The sequence below is a fragment of the Manis javanica genome, chromosome 3, assembly GCF_040802235.1.
Source record: "Manis javanica isolate MJ-LG chromosome 3, MJ_LKY, whole genome shotgun sequence".
In the NCBI taxonomy this organism is placed as follows: domain Eukaryota; kingdom Metazoa; phylum Chordata; class Mammalia; order Pholidota; family Manidae; genus Manis; species Manis javanica.
In genome coordinates this window covers 7908241-7930722 of record NC_133158.1, presented here as the reverse complement: position 1 = coordinate 7930722, position 22482 = coordinate 7908241, and the positions used below count along the sequence as shown (strand labels likewise).

The window sequence follows — 22482 nt, the reverse complement described above, 5'->3', positions numbered from 1 at the left end:
AGAGAGAATCATCTTGCTGAATCCTCTCTTTTAAAATTAAGGCTTACAGATATTTAGTAATGTTTTTAGTGTTTTTACATAAGCATGTCCTCCCATTTTCTTCTCAGGTATACAGTAGGGAAACACCTAGCATGTCTGTAGAAATGATTTTCTTTCTTGTACAGATTTTATAGATCTGCAAATTAATTTGTATTAAATATATAAAAAGATCTCATTCAGAATAATGCTCAGAATAAGAATCACACCCTCCTACCCCACCCCCACTCCTTCCTAAGCTTTTTTATTAATCAGTACTAAACTATTCAATTTGCCATTAAGAAAAAAATACTTTGCCGGAGTTATAGAGTCTTTCCCTAATGCAAGGTAGTATGTTTGATAGCTTATGTTTACAATGCCATGTAATCCTACAACCCATTTTACAGATGGAAAATCAAGATAGTTAATAAATGTCAAAGTTGGTATTGGAGGTCAGGTCAGTATGACTAGAAAGCTTATAACCAGAAATAATTATCAGAATTTCTTAGCCTGGCTTAAGAGTTGTATTTTAACCCCTTCATTAGGGTTGAATAGAATGTTTTATAAGCATGGTCTGTACATGCCAAGTAAGGGAACTCCATATTGAGAGACTAAGATTTATATTGCACAATCTGTTTAACGTTTATCATGCTTTAAAACAAATCCGTCAACCATTAATCCAAGGTGACCCAAATCAGAACGGCTGTGGCTTAGGTGCAATCAAGGTATAAAGGAGGAGTAATAACAGGGATAATGTTTCCTCCCAGATTTAGCTCACAAGATGCCTGGGACAGTGAATAGACCATGTGGTGGATAGCATTTCCTCCTTAGCAGTGTCTTGCACTTGAATTTAAATATTTCGTTTTTGTTTTCTAGGGAGGTGCATTTGTTGAAATCTTTAGTGCTCAGGGGAAAAATCCTGGAGCAAAATGGAAGATACTTGGCACTCCATCTGTGATTTGGAAAGTAAGTGTTAGAAATTAGAGCCATCTAAGTCCTGGAAAGGAATGAGAATCGAGGTTGTAACAGAAAGGGCTTGAGAGGATTGCAGAACTGTTTTTCCTGTTCGTTCACTCTAACACTCTTTCCTGACATTGTTGGCTGCAAGCCTTCTCATACATCACTTCCCAGTCCTTTAAGACTTTGGCCCAGAGCTCATAACCCTTCTCTGTATGCCAAGTCCTGCCATTGTTTTAGGGGACTTCAGTATCTGTGAAAAGTCTCTTCAAACCTTAGGCTTCTCAGTTTCTTGACTTCTTCACCCCTAATGGCCTCTCCTACTTTACTTCTGTACCCATTCCCTCTGTCACACCCTGTACCTTATCACCTACAACTGCAGGGCTTCTGAAATTACTAAGACATTCAGATCTCCGTCTCTGACCCCAGTCTTCAGTTCTTAGAGCTGCTAGCTCAGTTACTCCCACTGGATTTGTTTTTCAACCTAATTGACACCCTGAGGCCTTTGATCATTCTACTTTCCCCTGTTTTTCATTTTATTTATGTATTTTCTCTGCCTTCACTTCTTTCCCTCTCCAGCCCAGATCCATAGTTACATAATTTTAATCACTGCTCAGTCAAGACTTCGAATGCCCTTGCTCCCCCAGGAAATGACATTTGATCTCTAAGAGTTAAGTATGCACTAGTGGGGCTGATGGAGAGAAGAGTGTTTCAGGCAAAGGGAAAAGCATATACAAAGTCCTTGGGTCAGGAGAGAGCTTGGAATGTTTTAGGAACTGCAAGAAGGCTAGTAAGGTTAGGATGCAGAGAGAAGAGAGAGTGCAAGGTGGGAGACTGAGGTTTGAAAACGTGGGCAAGGGCTAGACTATGCAGGGGTTTATGGACCATGTTGAAGATTTTGGTTAGCTGTTGATTTTATTTTAGATTCCACTTAATTTGTAGCAGCCATTAGTTAACGATGCATTTCTTACCACATACAGAAAGGAAGACTGGGAGGATCCGTGACATACTTTAATGTGAAGAAGGGGTCTTTATACTCAAATTTAGGAATTCTCTTGCAATAAAAAAAAATAACAGTTTACCTTCCACTTTGACTCATGGAAATTGGACTCTCACGTGTAAGAGGTTTTTCATTTCCAGGTTTCTTTTGTTTCTGTTTCTCCCACCTTAGTTTTTTAGGACACCTTAATTGTAACACTTTACTTTGCACTGCTTTTAAGTAAACAATATATAGAACTTCAAGATGGAGCACTAGTAAAATAAGGCAGTGATTAATTCTAAGTGGGCCGTAGCCCGGAACCAAGGAACTTCCAGACTGGAGAGAGCATAGGTTAGATAATTTCTGTAACAGGGAGTGATATTCAGCCTGTGCTGTTAGAAATACATAGATGAAAGGAGAGAAAGGGGAACTAGACTGGAAACTCTAAATTAGTAACTTGGGAGTCCCTGAAATCATGGATAACTTCTTATTGTCTGGAAGAAGAGAGTGTCTTGATCATAGAAGATTTGTCAAGGGTGTTACTGTGGCTTTTATACTCCAGTTTCCAACAAATCTCAGGGTAAGAGTATCATCAAGGCCTGAGCTTACTTTTAAGTCATTTGAATCTGGGACATTTTCCTGTGGGTTTGTAATTCCAGTTTTCTAACAGAAGCCAAATAAAATGTGCTTCAGCTACCACTGTGTTCATTTTTGTTCTCTAGGAGTTTGATAAAGAAGTTAAAAGCTTTGTGTTTGTCCTGGAAGGCAGCAGTCAAACAAATAAAATTCAGTTACCAAAGGAGAATAAGCAAATCCGTAAGTGAGATTGACATTTTTAATAAGTAATATTTTTTAAAGAATAATTTTTAACGAATAAGCTTAACATTTGATGCTTAAAGCTATACTTGTAAGTCTTACAATCTTACACACAGGCATTAGTTTGACTGTTATTGGCATCTGTTGATGTAAAGCGACAGTTTTTTTTTTTTATTTAGAAAGTAACCTTACCCATGCTTTATTTCTCTACAGTCTGCTTCACTGTTTATTAGAAATCTAGTAGCATTTTTAAGAAGGTTTAGAAGATTATTTCATAGCCATTAATTTTAATAATAACAGGATTTGTTAAGCACTTAGTGCCTATTACTTTCTAAGCATTTTACATTTAATCCTCACAGTAGCTCTTTTACAGATGAGTGCACTGAAGTTAGTTCCTCCTCAAGATATCAGGTATTTAAGGCTAAGCTTTGAAATAAACTCAGGAGTTCCTAAATTATAGGAAATTAATTTGTGAGAAAAAATTTTTGTACAATACTATAGAAAGCATTCTTTAGTGACATACCAACACTTGTGTATCTTTAGAAATATTAATATCTAGTAAGTATAGATATGGATATATGTTTTTTTTAAATCCCAAAGAGTAGATTTTAATTCTTACTTACTTTGGAAATTAGAATCAGCATTCTAAAGTGGAAGGAACCCTGAGAGATCCCCAAAGTTTATGATCAGCTTTAGGTCATAATCTGCCCACTTCAAATCTGCCCACTTATTGGCAGAACTGGGGTTAAAATTCAAGGCTGCCAGATTAGGCTTTTAGTAACCTAATGTCATTTAAGAAATACAGTTTTTCAAAATGATTAATCAGATTTTCATCATCTTTGCCCAAAGTTTTAACTGTAAATTTCAGATGATTTAAGAAATAGAAGTAGCCAATTTATTTTTAATTGAAGTATTATTTATATACAGTCTTATGTTGGTTTCAAATAAACAACATAGTGGTTCAACAGTTATCCATATTATTAAATCCTCACCCCCTTTAGTGCATTTACTATCAATGTAGAAAGATGTTCCAGAGTCATTGACTATATTCCCCATGCTGTACTACCATCCCGATGACCAGCTTATATATGATAGTGAATTATTGTGCCTCTTTTTCCCCCTTCGCCTTGGTAACCACAAGTCATTTCTCAGTGTCTGTGAGTCTGCTGCTGTTTTGTTCTTTCTGTTTTGCTTTGTTTTTAGTCCACAGATAAGTGAAATCATATAGTATTTGTCTTTCTCCTGCCTGGCTTATTTCACTGAGCATACCTTCTAGATCCATACATGCTGTTGTGAATGGCAGGATTTCTTTTTATGGCTGAATAATATTCCATTGTGTATATGTTCCACTTTTTCTTTATCCATTCATCTATTGATGGATGTTTAGGTAGCTTCCATATCTTATAGAAGTAGCTAAATTTTTTTATAATCATGATTTACTTATTCCTTCCTTCATTCATCAAGAACATTAATAAAATACCTACTGTGTACCAGGTACTGTGGAAAGACAGTTCTTGGTATAAGATTTTCTCATTTTAATTCAGTTTTCTAAATTTTCGTAGGCTCTCTACTGTACGTACCATTTCAACTACTATATTTGCATATTTTAGACTTCTAAGACATAAAAGCAAGCCTAGAAATCACACATGGAAGATGATTAATTTTAAAATTGGTTGCTAGTGTTTCTTTCTATAGTAAGAGCCTGCACTTCAAAGGAAGGGATAATCATTATTAAAATAACTTTTATTAATTTATTACCAGTTTAAAATCATGATTTCTTCATAGTTCCTGTGTGTTCCTTTTTTTAATAGCAAAGGTTTTTTTTCATTTCCATGAAAATTTATAAATGAGGTGAACTAAGATGAGCCAGGGAAACATATCTGAAGCTGTAGGTTATTCTTTAGGGGATGTACCATCTTTTAAGGATATTGACCTTGTGGGATAGATACATTTGATTCGCAAATATATGTCTTTGTTCAAAGCCAGTATTCTTTTGTTTTTTTTTCTCATTGTTGGCCTGTACTTCCATGTAATGCCCTCAGCATCCATGCACATGATCATGTCAGTGACAAAATCCAAAATCAAACCACTTCTACAAACCTTTTTCATTTGGCTCTGAGAAAGATTTCTCCTCTACCAAAGGCTCAGTAACTAAAGACAAGCTGCCCTTTCCTACTTTTCTGTAATGTTTTTTTTAAATAAAATAAATTTAATGAGTTATAATTGCTTTTTAAATGGAAAGATGATAGTTTTAATTGAAAGAAACAGAATAATATCTTAATGTATTTCTTATACAAATGCCCTGTAATTAAAAATTAATCTGGTTTTTCTGAAGTACGGCAGCACTGTAACAAACGAAACAGTTTATATTGCCTGCGCTGTACTAATACCTTTAAGATAGTTTGTCATTTTTCATAACAGAACTTTACAGTTATTTTTAGCTTTATAAAATAACCTTCTAAGTGAAGTTGTTATGGCCTAATTTAAATTAAATGGCATGTCTTGAATAGAGAATTGCCTTTCAATTAACATTTGTAAATCTAGTTCCATTACATTATGTATTCCTATTTTAAGAGTAAACATCCACTTTATTTATGCAAACTTGACATTAGGTACCAATTCGTGTTTCCTACTATATTAGGTACTTAGGAAAAAAGTTTAAGAATGAAATTAAGTATTTAACATTTCATTTTAAATAGTAATGTTTCTGAGTTATATTTGAATATCTCTAAATATGTCAATTATTTTTTAATGCAGCAACTTACCAGATAAAGGAAAGTGTGATAGTGATTATCAGTTTGTGCATTTCTCCAGTCAGTGCAGGAATCTTGCACCATCTACCTTGTAGCCCCTAACTTAGTGTATCGTGTACAGTTGGTGTTTAATAATCTTGTTGAATTTACTGCATTAAGAAACTGGAACAATTTGGGTTATAATTTCTTTGTAACCAGCTGTTCTTGGTAATGACACTTGAGTAAATCATTTGTTAGCTGAATAAATTAATCTGCGGTGCTCTTCACTCTGGAACATGTTATGTAGAGGTGCCCCTGTGAGAAACAGCTCTTTCACACAGTAGCATTTGAATGATCTGCCCCAGGACCTTCTGTTTGAGGCTCAAGTTTGAAACCGTTGTTTTCTCTGCCTGTGACATCTGAATCCTGTTGGGTGTCTCCCTGGATCAGCATCCCCAAAGCCTTGTGTTGATCTAAGTTGCCCCTGCCTGGGAGAATGAACTCATCTTTATAAGGTCCGCCCCAAACTTTCTCCCTCCCTCTCTTTTGTATTTTTTTTTAAATGAGTCTCATTATGACTTCCTCTGTTTAAAGCCCTTCAATGGCTTTGACCTCACCACTCTACTATAGTGTCTTGTCAAGAACACTAGTGAATCCAGTGGCCAGTTTTTAGCCCCCATCTGTTTAACATAGCAGCATTTGACAAGTCAGCACCCTCTCCTTGGTAATATTCTCTTCACACATCTTCCAGGATTCCCATACTCCTGCTTTTCTTTCTACTGCACCATCTCCCTTCTTAGTTTCCTTTCATGGTTCTTGTTCTTCTCCCCAACCCAGCTTAACATTGCAGTGCCCCTGGATCTAGTCCTTGACCCTTTATCTTCTTTTACTCCCCTGATTATTGGCTCTAGTCTCATGGCTTTAAATACCATCTCTGTCTTACACCAGCTTCCGTTTCCAGCTCAGACTTCTCTCCCAGACTCCACAGTTGTATATTTAGTTGCTTATTTGGCATTTCTACTTGGACAGCTTTACTAGAAATTCCTCTCCCCCACCTCCTCCTACAGATAGCCCTATCCCAGTTGTTAATGACTTGTCTTTTCAGTTGCTCAGATCAAAAACTCTTAAATCAGTCTGTTTTTTTCTTCTTTGCATTCATTCCACCAGGAAGATCTTGTTGGTTAGACTCAAAGTTTGACAACTGCTGGCCACCTCCAGTGCTTCCATCTTGGTCCCAGCCATCATTAACATATCCTTGGGATGTTACTCTTTTCTTCTGATTGTCCTGCCTGTTTCTGACACACCTCCCCTACGGTCTGTTGTCATTTGAGCAGCTAGAATGATACTTTCAAGTGTAAGACACTCCTATGCTGAAAGTGCCCAGCTCAGAGTACAGACCAAAGATCAGAGGGACCCTGCGGTATCCGGTGCCCTCATAACTCCGACAGATCTCCTCTTACCCTGGTTCACTCTGCTGTAACCATACGTGTCTCCTTGCTGTTTTCAGACATGACCTGATACCCTGTCACCTTAACACCTGTGTACAAGCTGTACCCTCTGCCTAGAGTATTCTTCTCTCAAATAGCCACATGGCTTATTCTCTCCTTCTTCAGTCCTTTACTAAAAATGTCATCTCGACAGGAGCCCACTCTGATCTGACCCTTCTGCATTCTTGATCCCATTTACCTTGCGCTACCTTTCCCCATAGTACTTATGTCCATTTAATGTACTATTTATTTTTTGTTTTTGTTTTTCTCACTGTCATCAGAAAGTAAGCTGCACCAGCAGAGAAATTTAGTCTATTTTGTTTGCCTAAACAGTGCCTGGCACATAGTAGACCTTCAGTAAATCTTTGTTGAATAAATGAATGAATTGTCTAAGTGGCTCCCATTGGTTTCAGGATGACCTGTGTCCTTTATATGGCCTTCATTGCCCTGAATGATTGCATTCCTGGCTATGTGCCAGATGTACCTCCTTTGTTTTTCCCCTCTGTCTCTTCCACCAGTCCACTAGGCCTTTAATTTCATACAATCTACTATGGCCTTTTTCATCCCATGATGGGTATTCCCTCTCCCTGTAATGTGTGTCCCTCTCTCCTATCCCCTTCTTCGTTGCCCAGTCAATCCCTGCTTATTCTTCCCAGCTGAATTCCAATGTTATTTCTGCAAGAACACCTTTACTCATCATCCTCTCCCCCCCATAGACCCAAGATTATATGCTTTCACAGCGTGCTGATGTTCTCCTTCACAGAACTAGAATGTAAGTTCCTGGAGGGCAGAGACCATGCCTGTCTTATGACAAAAATTCAATTTTGAGTCTTGCTCATAGCAGATGCCCAATAAATTATATTGAATGATAGGTCTAATTTAATCCATACAAATAATCCTGTGAAGTTGAAATCTAAATTAGTAACCTAATTTTACACAGGAAAAGTAAAAGGACCCAGACAGGTTTTCTGATTTGCCAAAGGGGTGTGGAGTAACTCCTAAGGAAGGCAAAGCTTTCTTTCTGTGTTAAAGTGAAAGAGGGCGCTCTTTGTGCCAGGGCTGTGGAAGGAACCAGGAAATAGCTTTAGTCCTCATTTATGAGGGCGCTTGTAAAGGATGACTCTTCTTTGGTCCAGTCCAGACTCTTTGGATAATGTAACATTTATAAAATGTATATGAGGTGTACAACTGTAATTTGCTGTAATGAAGCAGCTATAAACCACTGTTTAAAAATCTAATGGTGTTTGATCAGTTAAATGTGTTTTAAAATAGTCAAAGGAAAAAGGACCTGATCCCTTAAAAATAGAGGTAATTTGTCTCAGGGAGAGAACAGATTATAAAACTGCAGAAACCTGCATATTTCAGTAAAAGCCTAAATTTTTATGAATTTATGTATTTAATAGGCATTTTTTGGTTAGAGTGATTTTAAATATAATGTACACATGAAGAGTCAGTTTAAATTTACCAGGTCACCAGAAAAAATATCACTATAGAGTTTATTTAGCATTTGACACACAGTATCAGTGAGTGTCAAATGTTATTAAAGTACTTTTTTCTTTGTCAGATCATCACCATACGGTATTGTCATACTTTTTTAATCTTAGGAGTGAAGCCTTTTAGAAACTAGAGCTTCTGTATGTGAGAAAGTTGAATTACAAAGCTTTCTTTTTTTGAGGGCAGGCATCTTTCATATCTAAAAATGTTCATACAAAAATGCCCTATATGTGTAGCTCTTTGTATTTAAAGAGAACATTGCTGATGCAGTGAGATTTGTGACATAAATTAGAAACCTTTTGTAAAGACTGATTTCGTTTATCCTGGTGCTCTCTCTCAGCTCTATTTACAGAGCCCATTGTCCAATTGGAAGATACCTTAAGGCCAATCAGTGGAAGATACAAGAGAGATTGATTAACACTGGTTTATTTAAATTGGCCTCATTTTGGGATCTCATTTTTGTAGTCCTGAACTCTCGTTCCCTCCTTGACTTTTCCCGTGGATATGGTGGAATTTGATTCCTAGAGAATTTTCTAAGGCCAAAGCCTGTTACCCCCTATTTCGACTATATTGCTTACTCTACAGATAGATGGCTCTCCGGAGCAGTTCGTAAGTTTAGTATTTTAAGTAGAAGTTATCTTTGTATGTTTGATTTTTAAAATATCAAGCATATTTGATCAAATATGCTTATTATTTAGGAATGAAATACCGGGTAAAACATTGGAACTGTTGCTCAGGAATGTTGCAAAACAATTTACTGAAAGAATTATGAACCAGAGGTCTTTATGTAAAAACTATCCAAACATATATTGTTATTTTAAAATACTTGTATTTGTTAAGCCTACTAAGTCAGGTAAACAGAAATAACATGCATTTTAGATCAGTTGCTTTCTTTTATCCATGTGTTGCCCTGTACTGTTAGATTTGTAAGAGAGGTTCACAGGTAAATCCAGACATCTCCATTTCCTACCCAAAGCCCCACCTCAGGAAAAAAGTACCTAAAAGGCATGTTTTAGAAGGATGTGAAACTATAACATCCATTAAGACCATCATAATTGAAAGATAAAGCAAAAGTCTAAAACTAAGAGGAAAGGAATTGAGTGAATAGGTCTAAAGAGGTAATATAAAATCAATTGATTTTTTGAAGCATTTGTAGACTTCAGCTATCTAAAGTGCCATAGGGATTGGTTTTGCTCCCAGGATGTTATGTCTAGATGAAGCTGGTGATAGGTAAGAAAAGCTATCAGTTCTTAATTTGTGAGCATTAAGTAAATTAAAAATATGTTAAATTAACGAAAGGCATTAAGTAAATTTAAAGTATGTTAAATTAACAAAAGGTATTATAAATTAAAATATGTGCCTCCATCCATCTCAGTGTGGACACATTTAAAACCGTATTAACTAGATATAGCTCATCAAAACTTCAGTTGTAGTTGTCATAATTAGAATTGTTTTTCTTGATCTATTGTTTTTTATTAAGTTGTTTAGTACAGTTAAAACTGTCAGTGAATAAAAATAACTGCCACGTGCTTTTATGGCCACCCTGATGGGAATCTATAGTTCAATTTTATATGTCTCTATCAAATGCATTTCGGTGTGTACATTCTCTTGCAACCTAATAAAAATAGTAAATAAAAAGTTATTATTATTTTTTTAATTTTCATAAAAATTTCACCAAGCCCACAGATGGAACTCTAAAAGGCAACATTTGTTGTTATAGATTGAATTTTCATCAGTTTTTTTGCTTCCTAATGAGGTTGTAACTCATGGGTAGCACTGGTGCAATGCTGTATATTACTGAGGTGCTAAAAGCTTCAGCTTGTTGATGGCATGTGATTGTGTTTGTTTATATCACATATAAATGGTTTACACATATAAATGTGTATTCTCTCCCTCTCATTCTAGTTGGCCTGATCCAGAGGTTTCTTGTACTTCAGATTTACATACCCCTGGGACAAGACTTCTCCACTGAATTGCTGTAAGATATACAGAACTTCTTTAAAAGTTTTATGTGTATTTGACATTTGATCAATTGAAGCAATACGAATAGTCATTAATTACAAGTAGCAGCTTTTGCATTAAAGAGCAGAAACTTATCAAGTCGACATGAAGTAATTAAACTAATTTAATCGTATTTCTCAGATATCACTGTGTCTGGCATTTCCCTAGGGAAAGAAAGCAAATTTTGTCTGCTTAAGAAAATATCAAGGGTTATGAATTTGACAAAAAACAGCCTATAACTTGAAGAAATAAGTAATCCAAAAGTTGAGATTTGGGTTCAAATGAAGGGGGAATGTTATGGTTTGTACTTGTCTGCTATTGATAACTATGATGGGTTTAAAATTGATCAAAATACCTCACTTTAATGTAATTTAGCTTCAGAATATTGGTCTTCCTGTTTACATAAGATGGCTTGGAACCTATTTGTTTTAAATGGCCTTGCTATGAACAGATTGTTTAGCAAAAATGAGAATTACAGCTTATTCATTTGAGCTGTCTATTGTCTGAGATGACTCTGAGAATGAAAATAATGACTTGCACACTCACAGAGAATGGAATATCATTTAAGATTTTGTTAAGAAATTTGTATACTTTTAACAACACATTACATTTAAGGTACGCTATTTTCTAACTTTCTTTTGTGAGTAATAGCTGTCCAGGGTGTAAGCTTAGCCTTGTATTTTTCCCTGATGGAAGAAATGACTTATCCTATTAATGAAGGTGACATGTACTTGTTGCACTGGGGCAAGATGAAGGAAGAGCTTTCTTAATAAAATGGGAATAACATAGATTTGAGGTTCTTCATTTCTCTCTTTATGTGAATTAAAATATTAAAGATTTGTCCATGTGTTTGTAAAATATTTTAACTAATAATATACAGTCTTTTAAAACTAATTTTACAGATTTTTACAGAATTTTAACTAATAATATACAGTCTTGTTTTCTTGAGTGATAAAGTCTAGATGGAACAATTTATACTTTTTTTGTAATTGAACTTTAAATTTAAGTACAATTCTAAGATTTTCTATTACTGTCTGCCATGGTCACCAACATTCTTTAAAATTGTTCTTATAGTAACAGGACCAAAGGATTATTTGGTGCTCTTAGTATCTTTTCCTGGTTCTGCAGAAAAAGCATTTTCAAGACTCAAAAGATATTCTGAAAAGTACAAACTATGAAGCTTTCTTTCAGTGTAAAGGAAAGTGGTTTCCTACCAAATGGAAGAAGGCAAATTATATTTTGTTTTTAAAGTTGTTACATAGAAATTCAACCCAGTCCCCCTTCTTCTTCTGATCTCTACCACCTATACTTCGAGATTCTTCAGAGACAGTGGTAGGAACACTGGTAGTTGGCCTTTCGGGCAAAGCTGTGCAGGACCCTTTGTTGGACTTCGGAACAGCATCTTTTGCCGAGGAGCACTCTTCCCCTCTGCAAAGTTAAGGTTCATTTGTGCCTCCAGATACTTGAGTTTACCACCTTAGCTTAGTGTAGGGTTATACTGTTTTTACTAAGTTAACAATAATTAAATCTTTTAATATTGAGAAGTCTATGGGTATCTTAGTCCTACCAAGAGAGTAACAGATATAAGTATGCCTGACAACCAGTTTGTTACCCTGTTATTAAAGCCTCTTGGCTTATTTAAATTGGGGAAAACATTTTCAGGGGTGATGGGATTAAGGATTAGGTTTTGAATTCAGATGAGTATACTCACGGATTTTCTTGTTGTCTTATCCACATGGACAAACATTTGGATTTTCCAAATGGTTTTAGTTGTATAGTTTTTAGCAAATAAATGTCTTATAGACAAAAGGTTGAAATTATTAAATAACACAAGGAAGACATTCTCCATCCTGACTTTGTGCATTTATCAGATTATAAGAAAATATATTAACTCTGCATTTGAATTTGTTGCTGATAATCAAAATATTTTGCTGTTTTAGGACATAATGAGAGAGACCATGTTTTTATAAGACAGGCAGACTAATGAGTATAGATTGTCTTAACTACAGCATTTTTTTTTTCCTTAAACGAAAGGGCTTTCTTTTAGCACCTATAGTGTTTTACTGTTTCTAGCAGCATAGCTCCAGGCTATTTTAAATAATACATTTCTCTAACAAGCTTGGAAAGTCACGTAGTAGAAAGATATCTCGCTTCTAAAATTTTCCATTGTCAGAATGGGAGAGGCATTTGTTTCACAAAGATACATTGACACATCAAGAGGTTTTCATAAGTGGACTCTTGCCAGCTGTGTTATGAATTTAATAATCATTTCTTCATCTTCTTCCTGTGTCTCTCATGTCCACTAGATGATTATACTGTCGTGGTGGGGCGGGGGGGCCATGTATCTGTGGGTTAGTGGATGCCTTAGAATCAGCCACAGCTCTGCTTAAGGAATCACTCAGTGAGTCAGCAAAGTACCGAATTCCTATTACTGTCAGGCAGTCTGTTAGACGTGGGGGTCAGTATGCCTCAAGTCTGTTCACTTCCCCCTACTAATTGCTACCCTCCCACGCCGAAGCCACCGTCACAGTTCCCTCATCTACTCTTAGAGCATCCCAGTGGATTTCCCAGATCCCTCTCTTATCCTTTACCGGACTGGTCTCCATATTACAGCTGGAGTGAACTTTCTAAAAAGAAATGGGAATTCCCTTTGTACCGAGGATAAACTCCCAAATCCTTGGTGCGCCTGTGTGCTCTGGTCTCCTACTCCTCCCTTCTCTTGCTTTGAGCTTCTCCCTCTGCCCGGAGCTCCCCGTTTGTCAGCCACGCTGGCTTTCGTTCCTCCTACACCAGGTGAGGTCTCTGCTCAGGGTCCCGGACACAAAGGGTCAATATCCCCGTTTCCATGGGGTGCTGACTCCTACTCAGTCTTCTCATCTCAGCTGAAGTGTCCTTTCTTCAGAAAAGCCTTTGATTTCTCCCAGCTAAACAAGTTTCATCTCTGTGCTCTTTTCTAGCACCCTGCTCTTCTTCATTACAACTGCCATATTTGGTTAGCTGTCTCTGAGTTGCATGAAGACATGGACCCTGTCTGCTCTGGTCAGCATGGTGTACCAGCACCTAATGTGATACCTGGCCACAAAAGCTCTGAAATGTGATGAGTGGGCGGGGCTGGAGTAATGGACTGAAATGAATAACCAGGACCCAATCTCTCAGGGTGAAAGATCACTTAAAAGGCAGTTTAAATACATCTGGATAAATGTTAGGATGACCTAAGAGCAAGACCTGTAGGGAACATGTGAATTATAGGGTAGAAGATCATAGTCTTAGAACTGGACAGATCCTGTGTCAAAGTCTCTGGTACTTGGGACAAATTATTTACCTTATGTATGAAATGAGAGAAATGAACACCTACCACAGATGTGTCATAAAAATTAAATGAGAAAATTAACATGGGAAGTAATTATGACTAACGTTCATTAAGCACATACTATATACTGGGCATTGTTCTAAACACTTCAATTGTTTTAGTCCAAATAATCCTCAAAACAAACCTGTGTGATACTCGTAATTATTGCCTCTACTTTGACCATTGAGAATACTGAAGTCCAGAAAGGTTAAGGAATTTCCAAGAAGTTACAGACCTACTAACTCTTAGAGCCAGGGTTCAAACTTGCTGGCTAAATCTAGAGCCTGTGCTCTCCAGCACCATGCCCTGCTGCCATACGTAGAAGTATTGGTTTTTTTGTATCCAACTATACATATGTCCATTATGGTAGGGGTATTTTATTTGAGTCTTAGTATATGATGAAAATACTCAGCCTTCTACATCTTCTTTAGGGGCTTCCCATAATACAGTATTACATTAGAGTCCCAGGAAGGAAAGGTCTGTCATTGTGAGATGTTCCTATTTCTGTCTTCACCCTTTTGAGAGACAGATGCCTGAGAGTTAAAGAATTTCACCCAAATCTTTTTTATTCTTGTATTTTGCATCTCAAAAGTGACAATATTCATAATACACTTGTTTAAAAAATGAGAGGTAAGAAACAACTTCCCATCATCTATATTGATTCTTTAATTTAGTCCATGCCTAGTCCTTTGTTTTTCTTTAACATCTAAATTATCATTCAGAATCTTGCACCTGTGGATAAAGTGGCTTCAGAGCTTCACAGTCTGACCAGGAATTACCCAAACACATTACATTTTGCATGTAGAGCAAAGAGAGTGTTTACTGTACTAACCACACAGTACATTCAGCAGTGAAGTAATGGAATCCTCTTACATTTCTCTCTTCTGGTGTCAGTCCACAGAAGAATATTCCCTCCCTTGCTTTTTACAAATAAATCCTTCATTTTGACTTGCTTATTTCTCCGTATTAGTTGCAGTGTTCATTTCCAGAGTGTTAAATGAGTTAATGAACAACAGATTTTTTAGAATTCTTGATTTGGTGGTTTCTTCCATACTGCATCAGCATGGCAGTGGGAAGCCAATGACTCCCCTTTGTGGGTTGTTAGGCATTTCAGAGTCTGGGGACAGACATCTGGTGCACAGGAGGAACTCCATGAACCTGAGGTCTTGGAAAAGAACCAACTGTATCTCAAAATAGAAATTCATTTTGCTATATTTGATGCTGCCACTCACAGTAAATGATTTTGGAATATTATATTTTTTGACAGGAATTGCATTCATTTTACTGAACAGTGTTGAGCTGCATTAATTCCTTTCTGTATCCTGATTTTGTCATTAACTTGATGAATTCTGAGAGATGTTTTATGCTGTTAATGCCTCTAGTGAACTGACATTATTTTTCTCATTTTCTCTCAGCTCAACCAGTCAGTGCCTTTTCAATATAATGGTATGAAAACACTATGAAAGCCAGTGGTGGGCATCATGTGCTATTTGGAGAGGTTGGGATTCTTAGCCTGAGGGCCCTAGGGAAGGAATATTATTGTCAGAAGGTTACATATTTTTGAGCCCTTAGCTGTTTGCAGTACTATTTTCATTTGGAATCTGATAATGTAAATTCTTAAAAAAAGAGAGGGACCTCTGAAAGGGTCCCTAATCCTTTCAAATTTTAACTGATCATTTGTGATCTCGTCATTGAAATACTCTGAATTTGAAGTTATATGTAGATAAAGTTTGGTGATTTTAACCTAGAATTCAGTCTAAAATTTATGATGCTCATTCCAATTTTTGTCTTTTCCTGTTGCATCCCCTAGTTACATGCCTTTGGGCTGGATACTTAAATTCTTAGTTTTCTCTTCAGTAAATGGTTATGTGAAAGATTTTTATTTTAATTGCCAGAGTTAATCAGTGATACTGTTTGTTTCTAAAAACTTTTAGCAGGTTTAGGTCCATGTATATTGCTTTAAAATGGAAAACTAAAACATACGCATCCTATAAAACAAAGCTCTGGCCTCAAGGTAATTTAAGGACAGTTACTCTTACATCACCTTTTCTGTATTGTTAACCAGTGACTGAGACAAAGAGATCAGAAGAGAAATTTAATCTAAGTTTCAGGTCCTTCTACCTACTGAATTTTGCTTCTACCATCACTTTTTTAGTGGCATGGAGACAACAGATTTTTTTGAAACTTTAAACCAAGTAAAGTGAATATGACCTCACAGCTGCAGACCTGTTCTTTTCACAGGTCATCTGTCTTCTGCAGCCACTTTAAAGCCAACCAGAGTTGAGAGAATACCTACATTTGAAATCTTTAGGTCAGAATGACATTGGTGAGAGTTTTTGAGATTGTATCCATTTAACCAAGCGCAACGCTTCCTGTGAAAAATTTACTTTCTTACGTTTCTGGTCATTTTGATGCCTTTCTTTGAAGAAAATAATGTTTGCTATATAGTGCTGAAGTTATTTATAAAGATGTTATCCGAGCACAAAGTATTATATTATCCAATAAAATCTTTTATGTCACTGAGTGAAATCATCTCTAAAATATCTGTTCAGAATTGGGTGAAAATGGCCAGTCATTGCTCTTTTTTTTAAATAGAAGTATTGTACACTAAAGTGACATTGCAAGTTTAATTAACATTTTGAATGCATCTCATGGCTAATTCCAACTGCTCTTTTTTTCTTTTTTAAAATCAGTATTTAAATCTCATTATTTTAATTATATCCAATTAAATGTACTTGCATAATCAGTGTATTTTGTTACATGCATTAGTAAAGAGAGCATCTAAGATGCTTTGCATACTGACTTTCATAATATATTAAATTTGCATGCCTAAAAATAGGATTTATGTGGAAGTTTTAGATAACATGTATGGTAAGTATATAAATCAGATGCTGTATTCTTTATCTGTTAAATAAATGTTCTTTGAGAAATCTTTTCTTCCTGGTTCTTAGTTTAGTTCATTTTACTTTTCTAAGTTATTTTGACAATACTCTTTAGTTAACCTAGATACATGTTGAAAGCTAAAATAAAATACAAGCAAAAGAAAAATTGCACACATGCAAATATTTGGAAGTGTTCTTACTCTGTAAGATCATAATAAAATGCCATACATTTGTGTGCACTGTGCAGCTAAACGATAGCCATAACCAGGGAGTCACTGGCTTTGTATTAGCTTGATGACCCTGAGCAAGTCACAGAATGCTTTGTGTATCACAGCCTCATCTGTGATACACAATGGGGATGCTACATATACCTGTTTTTGAGTGATTACAAGAATTAAATTGGATATGCCAAATAGTAACTGTATAGTAAATATTAATTTAATTTTACATCTCTAAATATAGATAAAAGTGCAGGGATATTTAATTTTTAGATTGCTTTTCTGAAACATTTTGATGCCAGTTGGGCAAGCCTGTTTTCCCTTTGAAATTTTCATGGTACCCATGCCTGGAGAGAAGTGGATAAGCGGTTTTTCCTTGGGAACCTGCTTGACTGTTGATTTGTGCAGCTTCTCTATCTGGAAGAAAGTGATTAACTTAAACGTGGAAACAGAAGTGACTCCCATGATTTGGGTGTGGATACTAGTGGTTTTTTCAAAAAAACCAAAACTGTAACATGAGTTGGTATGAAGAGAGTTGCAGGTGATCAGGCCAAGTGGAGAACCACAGATAGGAATGTTCATTCCTGGGAAAATAGATAAGCAGGTAGATTTCCAATGATTTAAAGCATAAGAAACTGGCCTTTGCTGTTTCCCACTACCCCTGTTCTCCTTCACAAACAAGAGTGACTGAAAGTGACTCACAGCAAATCATAGGTCTTCCAGATGCGCCCCCTTCTTTGATACGGCAGAGTCAGTAGGAGATGTTTCTTCAGTGCCACTGATACGTAATCACTTTTTGTTGTCAAGAGAAACATTTCCTCTGACTTGTCTCCTTCCTTCTCATTGTATTTTATTTTCACTCTGGTACTTAATTATTTTAATCATTCAAAATAAAAATAATTTGAAACATCTACAAAATAGAATATAATATGTATGTTATGGGACTTAGAGTCTCCATTATAAAATTCATGATCCTTTAGGACATCTTCATTAATGGAGCGTTCTAGAACTACTAAATATGGAGGAAAAATTCCTTTTAGCAACTAAGATATATCATAGAACTTTATGAAGGTATTTGGTTTTGAATAAGTTAGCCAGTAATAAATGGAAGGAGAATCCTGCTTTGGTCAGTGGGGTGTCTCCTAGCATTACTGATCTTTGTAATTTTTTTTTCCCATAAATTGTAGAGTTTCTTATTTGGATATACACATTTTCTAGAGTCTTTATTTGGACTCACAGAAATGACTTTGACTGAATGAAATAGAGGTAGTAAATAAAAAGTGTATCTTGGCAATAACACTTCATATTTCTGTTTTGGCATTTATCACATAATGGACTTACTATTTATGTATCTCCACCAGCAACTGTCTACCCTAACTAGACCATGAGATCTTCAGGGCCAACACATTTGATCCCAGTTGAGGCTGTAATTGAATTTTGAATTTCTGAGCTCTACTTGGAAAAGATACTGCCCAGATGTTACAGTAGACAGCAGCAGAATTAATTGGACTTCAGGTTGTTTCCAGAGACCCAGCATACTAGCTGGCACATAGCACATGATCAATAAATGTTCATTTATTTTTTTCAGTAATTTCTGATTCTTGCATTGTTGATTCCTTTACGTTGGCTTCAGTTTGTGGTGTGGTATACTTCCTTTGGGGGGAAAAGTGAAGATATGACCTACTCTGGCCCAGAGTGAATTTTAGGGCACTGTGGGATGCTGGACTAGCAGCACTGTTTGCATCTGGCACCCTTTCGGTGACCAGGAGGATGAAGGTGACCCAGGTGGCTAGAAGAGGAAAAGAGAAATAAATTGGGTCGTTGATGACTGCTTTGAGTGGATAAATCAGTCAACCCCAGAAGCCTGTCCTATTTCTGTAGTTGCCAGTTATGTGAGCTAATAAATTCCATGTATCAAGTGAGCTAGCTTGTGTTGGGTTTTCTATTAACTTTTGGCATAGAGAGCCTGATATTCCTAGTAAAATAAATAGTGATACTTGTTTTACCTGATACTTGAAAAGTGGCAAGAAGGTTTATATGTTTAAAAAATTTTTAATACCCAACAAAAAGAAATGAGTGTAAGCATTTTTTTATTTGTTATTTCCTCACCAGCTTGGGGATAGCACCCTGGCATAGGCTATTAAGGAAGGTTAAATATCAGATTGACAGTGTGTGTCTCAGGGGTCAAAAGGCCCATGAGTTCATTTTCAGTAGTAAAGTTGTTAGTGTTGCGGAGAGGGGCTAGATTCATCTGGCCTCATTTCTGTTAACCAGCTTGAGTGAATCAAGACACAGTGGGGCCCAGCAAATGCAAGCACCCTGGGGTGCCACATGAAGCCCGAGGACAGTAATGCAGCTGGGTGTGGAAGCCAGCCTTAGAAAGCCTTAAGCACCCTCTCTCTATCTTCATCTCAGCCTTTTCTGTGTTTCTGCTTCATTTCCTGTCCTACCAGGCAATTTCAAAATACCTAGAGAGAGAGTCTGATTGTGTTAGCTTGGGTCAGGCACTTACTCCTGTTCAGTTCAGCTGTGCTCAGTAAAAATGGTTTCAGAAGACCTGGCCCTGAAGTATGGAGAATATTTCAGGGGGTGATTCAGTGAGAGACTGTGGAGATGGCTGCTAGAGAAACATTGTTGGGTGCCACAGCTGGCCGAGGGCGTGATTTTAAGCAGGAGAAATTGGTCAGTGGTGCCCATACTTCCCTCTCAACGCTCCTTCCCCTCATTAGCCTATGTTTCTCTCATTTAAATTCTAAGATTCTCACTAGTAAGTTTTAACATTTGGGTGTAATAATTTCCAGGGTGTTTTTGTGACTAAAGCAGTGCCTTCTGCCAGCAGCATTAGCAATCTGGGGATGCGTGGGCCGCACTCCCAAAGTACTGAAATAGGAACTGGGGGCAGGCCCCAGCATTCCATGTGTCATGCCACCAACGCCCTTGCAGTCTGAGAAAATCCACAAGGTGGCCAGACAGGCGATCTGCCTTCTTCCCGGCTTCCGTAGCTGGCGAGGCACATTGGAACTGCTTGAACACAGGAGCATAGCCACGTTTTCCCTCACTTACTGCTTCAGAAGAGAACCCTCATCTCTGGCCTCTGAAGAGAAATAGCACCTTCGGCAGCAGAGAGGTTGCTGCCCCAGCTCTGGAGCCTCCATCCTTCAGTTCAGCCCAGTTCCGCAGTGCGTCTAGTGTTTCTTGGACATTTTTCCTCCTATGCACAGAAGTCTTGGTGGCTCTTCTTTCTTCACCTCTGCACGCCTCCTGCTCCTCTTTACTCCTCCTCTTCTTTTTTCTCCCCGTTCCCTCCATCTTCAGTTTCCTCTGTCTTCTACATCCTTCCTCCTCTTTCCCTTTTTCTTCTCTTTTCTCTCTACCTTTATTCTTGCCCTTCGCCTTCTTTTTTCTTTCTCGTTTTCTTTTCCTTCTCCTCATTTCTTGTAATTCTCCACCCGTTCCTTCTCTTCCACCCCTCCCTTCTAGTCCTAGGAGAGGGTCTTGCTCAGGAAGAGAAGGTGAATGCCTGCAGGCTATATGCCATCTCTGTGATCCTGGTTGCTGTAGATACCCTTAGGCCCTCAGGGCACCCTCAGGATTATGCAGGGTCTGAGCCTGCCCACTCCTGCACCTGCTTCACAAGGCATCAGCGTCCTGCTCTTCAGCTCTCAGTCCCCCCAGCCCCCTGGAGTACCCCCATCCTGGCCCTAGGAAGGCTCACGCTGCCGTGTGCCGGTGAAAGTTTCCCAGTTAGCTCAGGAGTGGAGCCAAGATATTGAGGAGCCTTGACGTTTAGTGTTTGCTGATTTCTGTGATGTAAACATTCCCACTGTGGCTGCTTTCAGGGTTCCAACTTGACATCATTGAATGAGGAACAGGGAAGAGATGCTCACGATGGGCTCTTACAACCCACTTAAGCTTGTAGCATGCACTAAGGAGGGCCTCTCTAGCCATGGTCCTCTGCAGTACCACTGCCTTTCTACAGTAACACAGACATTTTGGGGTTAGCCATTAATGAATGAATGACTGTAATTTGAAATATTAGGTATTTGTTCACTCCTTAACAGGCTCATTTTTTAGGGCAGCCATTGGGATAATTAAAAGCAGCAGTATATAATAATAATTGCCACAACACTACCTTTTAGTTTGATTAAATGAAATTCAACTGCAGATACTGCCAAAAAAAATTATAGTCCTTTCTGTGATTTGTAAACCCTTTTACTTGTGAGTCTGAGCTCAAAATATCACTATAAATTGACAACACTTTGGGATTCTAGATATAACACAGTTTCAGTTAATATTCAGTTAAAAGGAGAAATATCATCAGTCACCTTTTTTTTTTTGCATTCTATAGCAACTCTGGTGGATTTTTATTATTTTTAAGTAGCTTCACATTATGTTTTATGATACATTTCTTCCTTCCACAGTTTTGCATACAGATGGAAATGTTGGGAATCTAGTTTAAGGCTCATCTTTTTTTTTTTGTTCATTCTATTATGTGATTGATCTGGTCAGTGAACAAGAAATTCTTCGAGGCCATCCATCACTCCAGGCAGCAGCTGAGCTAAACCTTCTAACTCACTGCTTCCAGTCAGTCATGCAAGATTCAGGTTATAAATATTGAATGTGCAAACAACTGTTTAAATTAGCTGTCCTATCTATTTTATGCAATTTCAGTGGAAAAGCAAGCTGATATATTGTTTAGTGGCAAGAAGTAGAAGACAGTGAATTCAGTATTGTCCTTCCATACAGCATTGAATTCATCCTGTTGGCAAATATTTAAAATAGTGAGATCAAATTAATTCTTGTTCCCTAAAGTTAAATGAGAAGTAAGGCAACTGAGCATATAATTTATGTAGCTTTTTTGGTTTTTATATTCAAACAGTAGCAAGACTGTTAGTAATTGTAAATGTAGCCATCTGTCATAAATATAGTAGCCAATTGTTAAATGCTTAGTTCTGTAAGTTTTACCTCTTTACAATAACAAAAATAGCTTAATATTTGGAAAATATTTGGGCAGGAAGGAAAGTAGCAGCTGGCTTATCCTACCATTCCTGGTAAGCATCTAGAATATTGAACATGTGCAGGTGTTTGTTCTTCTGCTACTTGGAGTCATAACAAGTATGCATACTTTTACTGGTGTTGATATATGCAACAAATAAAATGCCAACCATTTGTAGTGACTCCTAGGAGCCGTCTGGTATGTAATGAGTGTAGGTAAGCTTCCAAAATTGCTCTCTGTCTTTTAAGTTTACTGTATTACGCTGGGGACATCCTTCCAAGGAGAACACATTTAGCTAAGCCTACATTAATAGTATAAATGAACTGCTTTACCAAAGAGGAAATTGTTTGTCCTTTACAGGCATGCAGGGTGTTCAGGAGCATGTCTCTTAGTAGTTGGATTGCAGCCTAACAGAAAAACTGGACAAGATTTTTTGTTGCTTTCTGCGCCAAACACCACTGTATGGTCTCATTGCCATCCCATATCCATTTTTCTCTTCTTCCTTTAACAGAATTTTGGTCAGGATAACAGTGGACTCAGCTAAACAGATGACAGA

General features: G+C 37.2%; 1 protein-coding gene across 7 annotated transcripts in view; it reads left to right on the top strand.

The window, feature by feature from the left end:
• Positions 1-22482, top strand: part of CFAP20DC (CFAP20 domain containing) — a 201382-nt gene that overhangs the window by 1802 nt on the left and 177098 nt on the right. For 5 of the 7 annotated variants that reach the window (XM_037019232.2, XM_037019236.2, XM_037019233.2 and 2 more), the window contains exons 2-4: positions 892-981; positions 2674-2767; positions 10386-10458. In XM_037019232.2, coding sequence (XP_036875127.2) covers positions 892-981; positions 2674-2767; positions 10386-10458 — 257 coding nt within the window. The remainder of the gene's footprint in view (positions 1-891; positions 982-2673; positions 2768-10385; positions 10459-22482) is intronic. The other 2 variants (XM_037019235.2, XM_037019238.2) reach the window with 2 other exon arrangements.